This window comes from Schistocerca americana, chromosome 5 (genome assembly GCF_021461395.2).
Source record: "Schistocerca americana isolate TAMUIC-IGC-003095 chromosome 5, iqSchAmer2.1, whole genome shotgun sequence".
In the NCBI taxonomy this organism is placed as follows: Eukaryota; Metazoa; Arthropoda; class Insecta; order Orthoptera; family Acrididae; genus Schistocerca; species Schistocerca americana.
The window spans coordinates 613,178,385-613,191,328 of record NC_060123.1 but is presented as its reverse complement, the minus strand read 5'-3'; the positions used below and the strand labels follow the sequence as shown (position 1 = coordinate 613,191,328).

Sequence of the window (12,944 nt, the reverse complement as noted above, 5' to 3'; positions counted from 1 at the left end):
AGCTATGATAGTTGAAAGGCCGAAGCGAGTGTCGGTGTGGAAACTTTTCACAATACGATGTCTCGCACTTTGGTAATGTCAACAGATCTTTTTCCATATAAAAAAGTGTTTGTGAGCACAAAAAATACACTTTCTAAGTATGATTAGAGTATGTATATTGGCTAATAGTACGAGCCCCAGACTACCGATCCAGTCTCTGAAAATCGGACATCAATAGCACTTTTCATTTCCGCAATATTTACGGTGCAAGTTTTAGGTGATTCACCCTTTACACATTGCGCAACAAAAATTAAAGTATCACTTTTTCGAAACCCCATAACTGTCACACACTGCGACGCATAATTCTGAAATTTCGCACAGGGGTGCCCACAATGTTCATCTCTAATGGTGCTACAGTGTGGCACGCTGTGACGTCACCCTCGGGCTCAGCAATAATTCGAAGTGTAAACACATGCGAAAAAAAGGCCAGAGTTCAGAAGTTCATGTGAGCTGTAAGGTGGGTTAATAATGCCACATTGCCACCGTATGTCACCACAAATATTCTGTCCTAAGCCCTTGTGGACGTGTCACAAGATGGGAAGGTCATGACATCCCCGTTAGCTATTTTTCAACGCTTACTGTGACGCCTCTGCAATTGAAAAACGATATCCAGCGTTGAAATCATACGGTTTTCTTGTGGGTGGGCGAGGGAAACTTTACAGACATCAAGCCACTCAGAATACATACTTAAAAGCTCCAGTGGGTGACACAGGGAGAGTCAATGAAACCACCCCTTCCCTTGGGACGTAGATGCCCACGCATTTCACTGTCGAATACGACAATTTTGCAGTCCAGTGAGCAATAAGATGACGTTCTTCACAACGTTTGACGCTGCTGCCCTGGGCGCTGCAGCCCTACTGTAAGGACTTCGTAGGCCGCAACCACACTGAACGCGATCTGCCCCTTTATAGTGTAGTGTGACCACAGTTTTTGCTCCGTTACACGGATTGGGACCGCTAGGAACCGTTCAGAACCATTCGAAGAAAACTGAACAGCGATCCGAAGCAGCAAACGGGTCTTTTGTTTTTTCAGGGCTTCTGTTTTCTTCCCTTCTGTGGCGTGATCACAGGGGGATGCTGCATTATCATGTATGTGAATAAAACGGCAAACGGTCCCTCTACGACGCGGCAGTTCAGCAACTCCCTCAGTGACATCCCTCACATTTTTGTTGAGCACTTCAAAAATGTACCTGTGCGAGATTTCGACACCAAATTCGTCTCCAGGTTTCTCTAACTCCTGAGGGTTAGGCAATTCTTTCGACTCCCCATAAGTGGCTTTTGCCTACCTTCAGGTGCGAGGTCAGCCACAAGAGTAAACTGGCGTCTGCGTATCTGACATGTACGTTTATAAACTGATCCTTTAATTTTGTTGCAGTACGTATAAATATTGCAATTACTGGTAGAATGTCACTTCTTGCAACTAACAGGTTTTTTGAGTGTCATAACCAGAAGTCGTCTGAACAGAGGCTTTCAGCATTTCGTCTTGGCGATTCATTTGACGGTCTCTGTTCACTTTTGATGAACAGGGCTAAAGTTTCACACAAGTGTTACGCACAAATATTGACTTTCACTCCCTGTCGACACGTAATTAGGGACGAATTCTTACAAATGCACAATGCACAGTTGTGATAACCGAAATTTTTGTCTGTATATATCATCATCGGATCGTTATCCATATTCTTTCGTTCACTCAATTTCTCTTTCGTGTATTAAAATAACATGAGCACAGTTCGTTGTTTGCTTGAGCATGGGGGAGATTTAATTCCCAACGTGTGAACAACCTTTTGTCTTCCATTAGCGTCTGCGGAACAATCTATACTGGCGTTCCCTTTTTTGTTCACATTAGAAAGTCTTGGTTGAAAAATTGTTATCAATGTGTCTTTCCTTTCATATAATTAAAATCAAGGTTTCACTGAGGTTCTGGCAGAGAAATTAATGTCCTGAAGCGTCTGTGAAGGTCTATGGATGTAAGGAGTTGGGTTTAACGTCCCGTCGACATCGAGGCACTGAAGAGCTATGAAAGCCAGCTGTGTGACAGGAAACGTGCCAACTTGAGGCAATGAAGGTGTGTTAGTTGTCACAGATGCGAGATATACGCGAGGCTATACCACAGAGAACGTCACGACAATCTGCAGTCCACAAAGATACACTGTATACTGATTTCTGATTTCACAAGTATTCTCTGTTCCTTTAGCTCCCATGGCCTATCTTTGTGAGGTTTTATTTATGCTCCACATTTTTATTATTTCTCATTTTTATTATTTCTCAAAAAAATGGCTCTGAGCACTATGGGACTTAACTTCTGAGGACATCAGTCCCCTAGAACTTAAAACTACTTAAACCTAACTAACCTAAGGACATCACACACACCCATGCCCCAGGCAGGATTCGCACCTGCGACCGTAGCGGTCGCGCGGTTCCAGACTGTAGTTCCTAGAACCGCTCGGCCATCTTATTATTTCTCATTTTTATTATTTCTTGCCGTAAGTTTTGTGACAATTGTTTCAAGAACGTATCACAAAGGGGTTCTTCATAATGGCCCACACCTGGACATTTTTCTAAGCGTTGGATATTATCAGCAACAGCTTCTTATCTCATGATTGCGATGTAATCTTAAGCATTTATCTTATCCAGCATCTTCGTGCTGTAGTGAGTCAGAAGTGATATATGATAAACAAACTTCTCAGAAATTACAAAATGGATATTCGGCCGAATTTTCATAGCCAAATGAAGAGTGGGAAATGCACAAATGTGATATCAATGTAGCGAGCTTGAGGTCTAGTTTTGTGAAGAAAGATTTACTAGTTTGGAAGTAATTCTGATGTTTTCATTTCTTATCAGATCCCCGCAGATTGACAACGTCTCTTGCGTCTTCTGAATGCCATCTCTGTGGCCTGTGTATGTGTTAGGTCTTTCTTTCTTATAGTAAGCGAGACTGAGCGATGAGTGCTAACAAGTGCATCTATTACTTATACAGTTTTACTGTCATTTACTTCCTCACTCTGTTGCCTAGTGTTCTTTGTATCCTATGATGTTAATTTAATTTAGTGTCGATATAATATTCAAGCTCGTAACCTACAGCACAACCTAAGAAATTAAAACGGGAAATACGCTCTAAAATATCACCAGCAGCGCACCGTCTTTTACTTTAAAATCCGTTGTCTTACTCTTTCTATGAGAAGTCCAGACAATTTATCGAGCTTTTCGGGTTGTGCTCAGCGAACATCATGGTGTTCATCTAGTTATGAGGTCCTGTTTTAGTGCCTCGGTTGATCATGTTTTTCCATTGTCTAACAATGTCGCCAATATAGCTATTTAAATTATAGTCTATAGGGTACACCGGTCTTCTCTCTAGCGGGGTTTCTTAAGTAATTTGTCATATATGTGTGTGTATGATAGCGCGTGTTTGTGTTTGTGTGTGGGGGTGGGGGTGGGGGGGGGGGGAGTGGGTGTTTAGAAAAAGGCGGAGGGCGTGAAGTGGTGGTTGGGGAAGGCGCGCGCGCACACATGCACACACACTCACTCACTCACACAACACACACACACACACACACACACACACACACACACACAAAGAGAGAGAGAGATAGAGATAGGAAGGCTTGAGTGATATCAACAATTTTCTGTGAAATTCTTCACAGTAATTTTTCCGTCAGCACATGAGAACCAATGCAATGCCTGTATGTTATTTTGCAGAGTCGCCAGCATGGCCTTCTATGCGGAGTCGTGGCTAACCGAGGTGTTGGTAGCCCTGTCGCTGGTAGTGGCAGCAGTGTACGCGTGGTTCTCGTACTCTTATAAGTACTGGCAGAGAAAGGGCGTGCCCTACCTCGAGCCGCGGTTCCCCTTCGGCAATGTCTACAACAGCTTTGTGGGAAAGACGTCCGGGCCGTTAGAGCTGAATGAAGCTTACCTGCAGTTTAAAGGTAAGAGGGCACACCGAAAAGCTTAACTCATTCTTCCTTCTTTTTGTACTGATAGTTCAGTCGGATAAGAACCTTATCATTAGTTTCGGAGATGTAGTTTCATTTCTGATCCGTTATTAAGAAACTCACGATCACTGCAAAGAACTACTTGAGGTCTCATAGTTTCCATATACGAACTAGATGGAGAAACTTTTTCTTCGATATTTAAACGGCTTTCTTAATTATTGTTTGGTTGACGTTTCGCGCTTTGAAGTGAATACGATATCGGTTTGGTTGTTCACCCACATGACGTTCTTAGTGTGTCACTTTTTTTAAATTATTGAATGCTGACAACGCCAAAAGTTTATGCAACGCAAGGTTTAGGAGGATAGCAACGCGGTAATGCAAGTAACAAGGCATATTATTCCATCACCTGAGTCTCTGTAGGGGAATCATTCATCTCTTTTCTTCTAATGACTAAATTTGGACACGTGTTGTATGTTCAGAAGATATTTCGTCCACACAGGTGAACTAACTGAATTCGATGTTGTTGTTAGTCGGGCTGACGGACTTTGTCATTGTCATCCAACAATGAATCGAAAACGCAACCATCTGAAGTAATGAAGAGCACCAAACTTAATTAATGAACACAACTCAAAACAAAGGAAGTAGAACGTAGAACATATACGGAATCATGTGAAAAGCAACGATATGTGATTCAGTTACTGGTACGATGCAAGAACCTGCTAGTTATCGCTCATTATCCTCTGTTAGCACAGGAAAAGTCGAGTAAATAATTAGAGGGTGCTTAACACATCGCGTCGTCAACAAGAAAACTCTCGCAAAAGGAACTGCGGCGAGCTTCCGCTTATCCAGCTTAACGTGAATCTGAGACTCCGGAAATAATCAGAAACCACAAATAAATCTAAAATACATTAGGCTCAAATTGAACATCAAACTACATTACGTACGCGTCACTGGCTCGAAACATTTAATTGATATTTATGGATATCTTCCCCCTAGGGAAAAGATGAGGCAGACATATAGCCAGTAGAACAGCTGTGGACGTGTTATTAAGGCAGAGTTCCCACAGTTATCTAAGGATGAAGTGAATAACATGTAAAACATGTTTCCTAGGGGAAAGATGAAGCAGACGTATAGCCAGGAGAACACCTGTGGACATGTTATTAGGACAGAGTTCCCACAGTTATCTGAACATGAAATGAATAACACGTAAAACATTTTTCAGGCTGGTACTGGGGCCTGAGGCACATGCGTAACAGTATATTCTAAATTAAAACACTCAATCTAGGTGTAACAAAACACTTCAATATTCTTTTTGTATTTTTTCAAATATCGGCTTACTGATAATCTGCTAACAGATGACGGGAAGCTTTCTGTATTGGCTATCCATGCACTAGAAAAAATTTCTAACGAAGTGTGGCGTTCTGAATTTCTTACTGCAGAAGATCTACTCGCCGTCAAGTTATCTCAGTGGAAAAAGGAATCTGGAATGAACGATTCCACATGTGAAATGTTTCCCTCTGTTATGCACAAAGAAACCCTTATGGATTTCTTTCATTTCATGTGAGCCCTATCCCCAAAGCAACTCCATCATACGACTAAAATTAGTTTATTAGTCACAGATATAGCCCGAAGCCTCTTTGTCGGCCTGCCAGAGAACCATTCACTGTCACGCCTCGAAACGAACTCCCACTCAACAACGAGTAAGGGCGCTCAGTTCTGGCAGAAACCGGGCCTACTACAGCAGCTGACCAGTCAGGAAAAACGTGGAACGTGCTGCACGTCCATTGGCTCCGCACACTTAAGTTCTATCAATAACCTCAAGCTGTGCGACCAAAGCTAGCACCACTTGGAGCTTTAATCAGAGGACTTCCCAAACAAGGGCGAATTCGAATACAGCTTTCACTGTCCTCACTAAATAACTTGGTAACAACCCAGATAATATGTAACCATCCCCACACTATTATCAATACTAAAAAACATGGTACAACTGAGATACTGTGTAACAGTCCCAGTTTGCTAACAACATAAAGCACATAACCATCCACACACTATGATCTCTAAACGTCCATTATAAACAACTGAAAAAGTCACTGTTTCCCCAGCTTTCTGGTGCATGATGACACTGGGCAAGGGAAGTCCTGGAATAGTATCAGGATCAGTGGCTTTGGGTTCTCTTCATTGACGTGTGCAGGATTTATTTGAACCCTGATTAGCAACTTACATAAATGCGAAGACGCCCTGGTAGCAATGCACTTTACAGGCATGCAGTATCACAGGTTCATCAGTGTGATGCGTCACGCATGTTTGAGGCCAATGTCATGACTGGATGCTGGACGCTTCTCTAAGGTGCCGATGGTCATTTGAGGACTGTGTAGTGTGAGGACAACATGATCTGTGGTCAATGTGGACCGCCATCGAAAATAACAAGAGTCTTGTGCTCCAACACCCCCACCACTTTCTGAACAGCAGGCCAAGGAGGATACAATCGCACATAAACCAAGCATTAAGCCCTAGGGGATCACACTGACTGTCTAGAGAACGAAGATATTTTGTTGTATTTTTTCCAGAAAGTCGTCATCCCATGATTCTACAAGCACATTAGATCACGCTAGTGTACAGAAGATTGAGTTCGTAAGCATGAGTCATATAACACGCTTTCACTGTTGTCTGGTGACACTTTTTGTGTGATTACAGGCTGGAAACATACAATAACTGAATTTGGGATTCAAGTCCGTTATAGTTCGTGGGATGCAGCTACGAAATGTTCGCTGCTACCCAGCAGTAGATTAAAATTTTACAAATGTGAAAGGATGTGCAATATCGAAGTGACTGCATTTACTTTGATTATTATTTTGTTCGCAAAGTACAGTAAACGTTTTTTTTAGTTTAGTAAAGCTTATTATTTCTCTGATCGCCTATACTCTACGTTCACACGCGTTCGCAGATACGAGTCAAAACATTTTCGAGCAGTTTGCACACAGGAAGTACGTGACTGACAAAGTATATCTGTGAAACAAACTCTGCAGAGTCTGGTTAAAATTATACCAAAATAGATACGTGTAGAGTTCCAACTTCAAATGCAAATTTCATGAAGTATCAACTGCATAAAATGGCCTTTTAAGATAGCAAAATCTGCAGCAGTATATGCACTTTAGGAGCATTTATCTCTGTTCATATAACGAGTCTGGTTAGGAATCGCAAGTGTAAGAGTTTGCGTGAAACCTGTAGCTGGCCGGAGTGGCCGAGCGGTTAAAGGCGCTACAGTCTGGAACCGCACGACCGCTACGGTCGGAGGTTCGAATCCTGCCTCGGGCATGGATGTGTGTGATGTCCTTAGGTTAGTTAGGTTTAAGTAGTTCTAAGTTCTAGGGGACTTATGACCACAGCAGTTGAGTCCCATAGTGCTCAGAGCCATTTGAACCATTTTTTGCGTGAAACCTGTTTATTTGAAACGTGAAGCAAATGTAAGCCATCTTGTTTGTTCCAGGCCAACGCTTCGGCGGAATATATTTCTTTAACCGACCGGGTCTCGTGATAGTGGACCCAGATTTGATCCGTACAATTCTCGTCAAGGATTTCTGGACCTTCCAGGACAGAGGAGTGAAGACGGACGAAAATGAACCTCTTAACAGCCACCTTTTTCTACTTGGTGGAAACAAATGGAGGAGGCTGCGTGTGAAGCTGACGCCCACGTTCACTTCTGGCAAGATGAAGATGATGTTCCAGGTGAGGTGGCTCTCTCAGTACTTTCAACACACGGCGACCTCTTCGCCTAATTTAGGAGTATGCAGAATTGTCCCTAGACTTGCAGAGCACGTTGCGGCCTTTCGGCATGTGGCTTATGTTCTGATGTCCCAAGGACCTGCTTCTCCCTTTAGGATGTGGGCAGCTACGCACAAGTATCTCAGAAACATCTCAAAGAGTGAATGAGGTTGAGCAGCGGTTTCTGGAGTGCTTTCCGGAGACAGCGCTTCAAATTCCTATTCAGACCACCCAGATTCCGATTTCCAGTGGTTTCCCTAAAACGTTTTTTCTTTCAGACCGACCAGTCTGATTTATTCGCATCTGGAGCCAGTGTTCCGCTGCGAAAGAGCTCGTCATCAGATCTTGCCGTCTTTACGGTCCCGGACACCTACGAAGGTGTTATACTGAACGAGACCTTGAAGTTCCACATAAATCCAAGGAAAATGTCTCTTTTTTGAGATGCTGTTTGCTATGTTTTACTATTACTGAAAACGTCCGTAATGTGCTAGTCCCTACTCCTGAAGTGTGTGTAATCTAATGATGTAACGACACTTCCGCCAGTTGCGATGGTTGATGGACTAACAGTTTAACGACAAGCAGGTCGTTCTAAACGGAGATTGGTTGCGAAATTTTAGCTGCACAATTCACGGAAGTATTCGAATAATGCTTTTGTTGACCCAGAAACTAAACCAGCAATAACATAACATTATTATAAATATACTGTTTTAATCTCAAGGTCTGGAGGGTTGTAGGCAAACTAGAGCGAGCTTCCGACAGTCCCCCTAACTAGCTTTCTCAAGAGTGTGAAGCACAGATCTACGGATTCTGGAATTCATTCTGGAGAGCTATGGTTGTTCGCTGCAAGCACTCAAACCAACTCTAAGCTCCAACTCCACCTCCACCCCTTATGGGAGTAGGCGGGCTACCGTGCCGCAAAATTCTCTTCATCCAAGATGTTTTGTTCTGTTATTCGATTTCATGAGGTCACAGTCGGTTGTTGGAGCTCTAAAGTTACTTTGGTTGATTTCAAAGAGTTTCACAATTCTTGTATTTTTCTTAGAGGTGAGGGAAACCTCTTTAAAATCTCATCTGGGATTGGATAGCTGGTGCTTTCATGTTTAATGTGTGATGTACACTTTTATTCAGCTCTTACTCTATCGCGTCTGATTCGTTGTCTTTTTTTCTGTAGAGGAATGCACAGGTTCTTAGGCCCTAGCAGGCTGGTGTCATCTGTGATGATCTCTTCACTCCCGTAATCAATGTACTACCGATGCCTTTGTGGTGCATAATCGTATTAATAGTGTAGGAAGTTAATGTCCAGCCTATGGCATCATATTTTTGCTGAAAATTGTGTGTGTTTTTTGCTTTGTAGTTTTGTATTGGCCTTCTTGTATCTGTTGCATAGCGGCGATATGCGCCTCTCTATACAGGTGCCATATGTGTGGCTGTTCATGTGTACGGGCTTTGCGTGCTCTGTTGTAGGTTTTATGGACGGTTATGGGATAGTGTTCCCTGGGGTACTTCGTTTGTTCTACAACGGTGATCAACCTTATCAAACCGAGTCTGTTCTCCACTCTGCGGATTGCTTCTTCTGCGAATGAGGCGTGTGATGGAATAACGTGCCTCTTCATTCCCAGTTATTTTGCCGTGCCTACAGTTGCTAAAATTTGTACCCTCATAATGAATTCCTTGGAATCTCCTAACGGGGTAAAACATACTTATTAACCATTTGTTAGAAGCAACTATTTTAGACCTTTCGTGGAATACAGTTGTAATTAACTGGGCCACCCGTACTGGGATTCCGTGTTTTACGCGACAGAGACTTGAGTGCTACTAGTACATATTGTCGAACGACCTCGATATGTAAATCAAGCGGTGAGGTGCTGTCACTGAGACTGAGTCTCTTCACTTATGGTTGGTGATGAGGATTATGTCGTCAAATGGGGCTTTTTTTCTGTGATAATTTTAATTGATGAAAGGATAAAATTTAAAAATGCAACAAATGATGCAGGCGAAAGGGAATACAAACGTCTAAGAAATTGACAGGAAGTGCAAATTTGCTAAGCAGGAATGGCTACATGAACAATGTAAGGATTTAGAAACATACTTCACTAGGGCAAAGATACATACCGTCTACAGTAAAATTAAAGAGGCCTTTGGGGAATAGAGGAGCACTTGTATAAATATCAGCTCAGATGGTAAACATGTCCTAAGCAAAGAAGGGAAAGCTGAAAGATGGAAGCAGTTTGTACAGGGTCTTTACAAGGGAAATGAACTTGAAAGCAATGTTAGTGAAAGGGAAGTGGACGTACATGAAGAAAAGATGAGAGATATTATACTGCGAGAAGAATTTGACAAAGCTCTGAAAGACATCAGCCTAAACAAGGCCACGGCGGTAGACGATATTCCCTCAGAACTTCTGGAAGAGCCTCCGAAGACAGAGCCATGACAAAACTCATTCATCTGGTGTGCAAGATATGAGAAAGGCGAAATACCTTCAGAATTCAAGAAAAATGTAGTAATTCCAATTCCAAAGAAAGCAGTTGCTGACAGAAGTGAAAATTACTGGACAATCAGTTTATTAATTCATGGTTGTATAATACTAACACGAATTCTTCACAGAAGAGTGAAAATACTTGTAGAAGTAGATCTCAGGAAAGATCAGTTTGGATTACGAAAAAATATAGGAACATGCTAGGCAATACCAACTCTGCGACTTACCTTAGAATATTGCTTAAGGAAAGGCAAACCTACATTTATAGCATTTGTGTACTTGGAGAAGCCATTTGACAACGTTGCCTGGAATACCGTCTTTGAAATTCTGAAGATAGTAGGGGTAAAATACAAAGTCCAGGCGGCAGTTATAAGAGTCGAGGGGCATTAAAGGGAAGCAGTAGTTGAGAAGGGAGTGGCACACGGATGTAGCCTATCCCTGGTGCTATTCAAAATGTACACTGAACAAGTAGTAAAGGAAACCAAAGAAAAATTTGGAATAGGAATTAAATTTGAGGGAGAAGACATTCAAACTTTCAGGTTTGCTGATGACATTGTAATTCTGTCAGACACTGAAGAGAACTTGGAAGGAGGATATATGATGAAGATCAACATACGTACAACAATGCTAACGTAATGTACTCGAATAAAGTTGCTAAGAGAATTAATTAGGAAACGAGACATTTAAAATAGTAGATGAGTTTTGCTATTTGGGCAACAAAATAATTTGATGATGGCTGAAGGGGAGAGGATATAAAATGTAGACCGGTAACGGCAAGTACTACAGAAGAATGTTGTAATTTAGGTGGGTAGGTCACGTAAGTAATGAGGAGGTACTGAATGGAAATGGGGAGACAAGAAATTTGTGGCCCAGCTTTGTTCAAAAGAAGGGGTCGGTTGATAGGACACATTCTGAGACATTCAAGGGATCACCTGCTTACTTGGTGGGAGGTGTGGGTGATAAAAATCGTAGAGGGAGACAAAGAGATGAATACAGTAAGCAGATTCAAAAAGATGTAAGTTGTGGTAGTTATTCGGAGAAGAAGAGGCTCGCACAAGGTATAGTAGCATGGACAGCTGCATCAAACGAGTCTTCAGACTAAAGACCAGAACAACAATAATAACAAGTTATTTTCGGTTTATATTTATATGTACAATCTGACTGTTAATTATTTCATTGGTCGATACTGGCTTGCATCACGTACTAATTATTTCTGTAGTACTGCACGCCAAGGAGTTACTTAGGGCTGAGTGCCGACAAAAAGGGCAACATGGGCAACAAATTCCTCAGAAGCCACATTCGGCTAAAGAGGGGCTGCGAAAGGGGGTTGTCATGTTCTGCAGGGGTGGGCAGTTACTGCCGCGAGAGAGAGTAGAGAGAGGAGGCGGTAGTTTACAATGCTGGAGGCCAAAGAACCCTTGTAGAATGGGCAGTGCAGGCGAGAGATTGAACTCTGGTAGCCCGAAAAATATTTCGGAACCTCGTACCTGGATGAAGAGCGCTGGGGGCAGAACATGGAGAAAAAGACATCCTTCTAGTGTAAGGAATACTTGCAATCACAGGCGATGATCGCAAGCTGACGTCCGAGGAATCTTCTCACGGGAAGTGCCAGAGCACGTTTCCCACTGGAAACCACAGATGCGTATTTGATTGGAATTTTTAAAGATGTAGGAGGAGAAACTACCACAAAGTCCTTGGAAAGGAGTGTGAGCTTCAGGCGATTGGCTGGCTGATACGTGATCCATGTTGTGGGAGGTAATGTTTTGTAACAGCTGCTTTGATTCGGAGGAGGAGGAGGGGAGATTAGTGTGTAGCGTCCTGTTGACTATTAGGTGATTAGAGATGGAGCACGAGTTCAGATGCGGGAAGCATGGAGAAGGAAAGCGACCATGCGCTTTCGAAAGAACCAGCGCGGCATTTGCCTTAGGCGATGTAGGGAAATCACGAAAAACCTAAATCAGGATGACTGGACACGGGGTTGAACCGTCGTCCTCCCGAATGCGCGTCTATTGTGCTAATCACTGTGCTACCCCACACCTCGACTGACTGCAAGCATAGGCTCTGCATGTCCAGGAGGGAGCATGGACTCACTTCGCTGCAGGGGTCGCTCGAAGGCACTTCCTCCCACGGTGGACCTAGAGACTTCGCTGGCGAGAGCCACAGAGGAGAATCTGCTGGTCAGATTTGGAGAAATTTTGATTTAGCCACAAATAATGTCCGAAGTCGATTCTCTGTGAACACAGTTGTTATTTTGTTTTCTCGAGCAACGATTCTTCACCTTTCTGTGGGGTATGACACACCTTGAAGTGTTTCCTCGTGGATGAATACCTGAATTTCTGTTCCTGACTAGTCAACAAACAGAAATTTTGACTCGTATTCTGTCTTGTACTGAAGTAATTTGAGCCCTAGGAGGTTGACGACTGCATATTGCGTCCACTGTGTAGGCAGAGAATTACGGTACGCCGCATTGTCTGCACTGTGGCCAACGCACCCACGGGAAGATCATTGGTGCTGTATAAACGCTAGCAAATGAAGTAAAACCATAACTCATTGTTTCGTTGTTCGTTTTATGTAAGTCCCTAGATGTAGGCTGTCGATGGCAGGGTCGTTTTAATCATTTACAGATGTGAGGGTTCATCTGCAGAGACAACATTAGCAAGCCACATATACACACTGTATGTTACACAAAAAAAAAAAAAAAAAACATGGGGGTTTACACACTTATGGGCTGCAGGT

At 42.8% G+C, this 12,944-nt stretch overlaps 1 protein-coding gene across 1 annotated transcript in view; it reads left to right on the top strand.

Annotated features, from left to right (window-relative positions):
- The window catches only part of LOC124615865 (probable cytochrome P450 6a14), a 59,583-nt gene that overhangs the window by 14,392 nt on the left and 32,247 nt on the right, over positions 1–12,944 (top strand). The window contains exons 2-3 of the mRNA XM_047144025.1: positions 3,735–3,964; positions 7,458–7,696. Coding sequence (XP_046999981.1) covers positions 3,745–3,964; positions 7,458–7,696 — 459 coding nt within the window. The 5' untranslated portion in view covers positions 3,735–3,744. The remainder of the gene's footprint in view (positions 1–3,734; positions 3,965–7,457; positions 7,697–12,944) is intronic.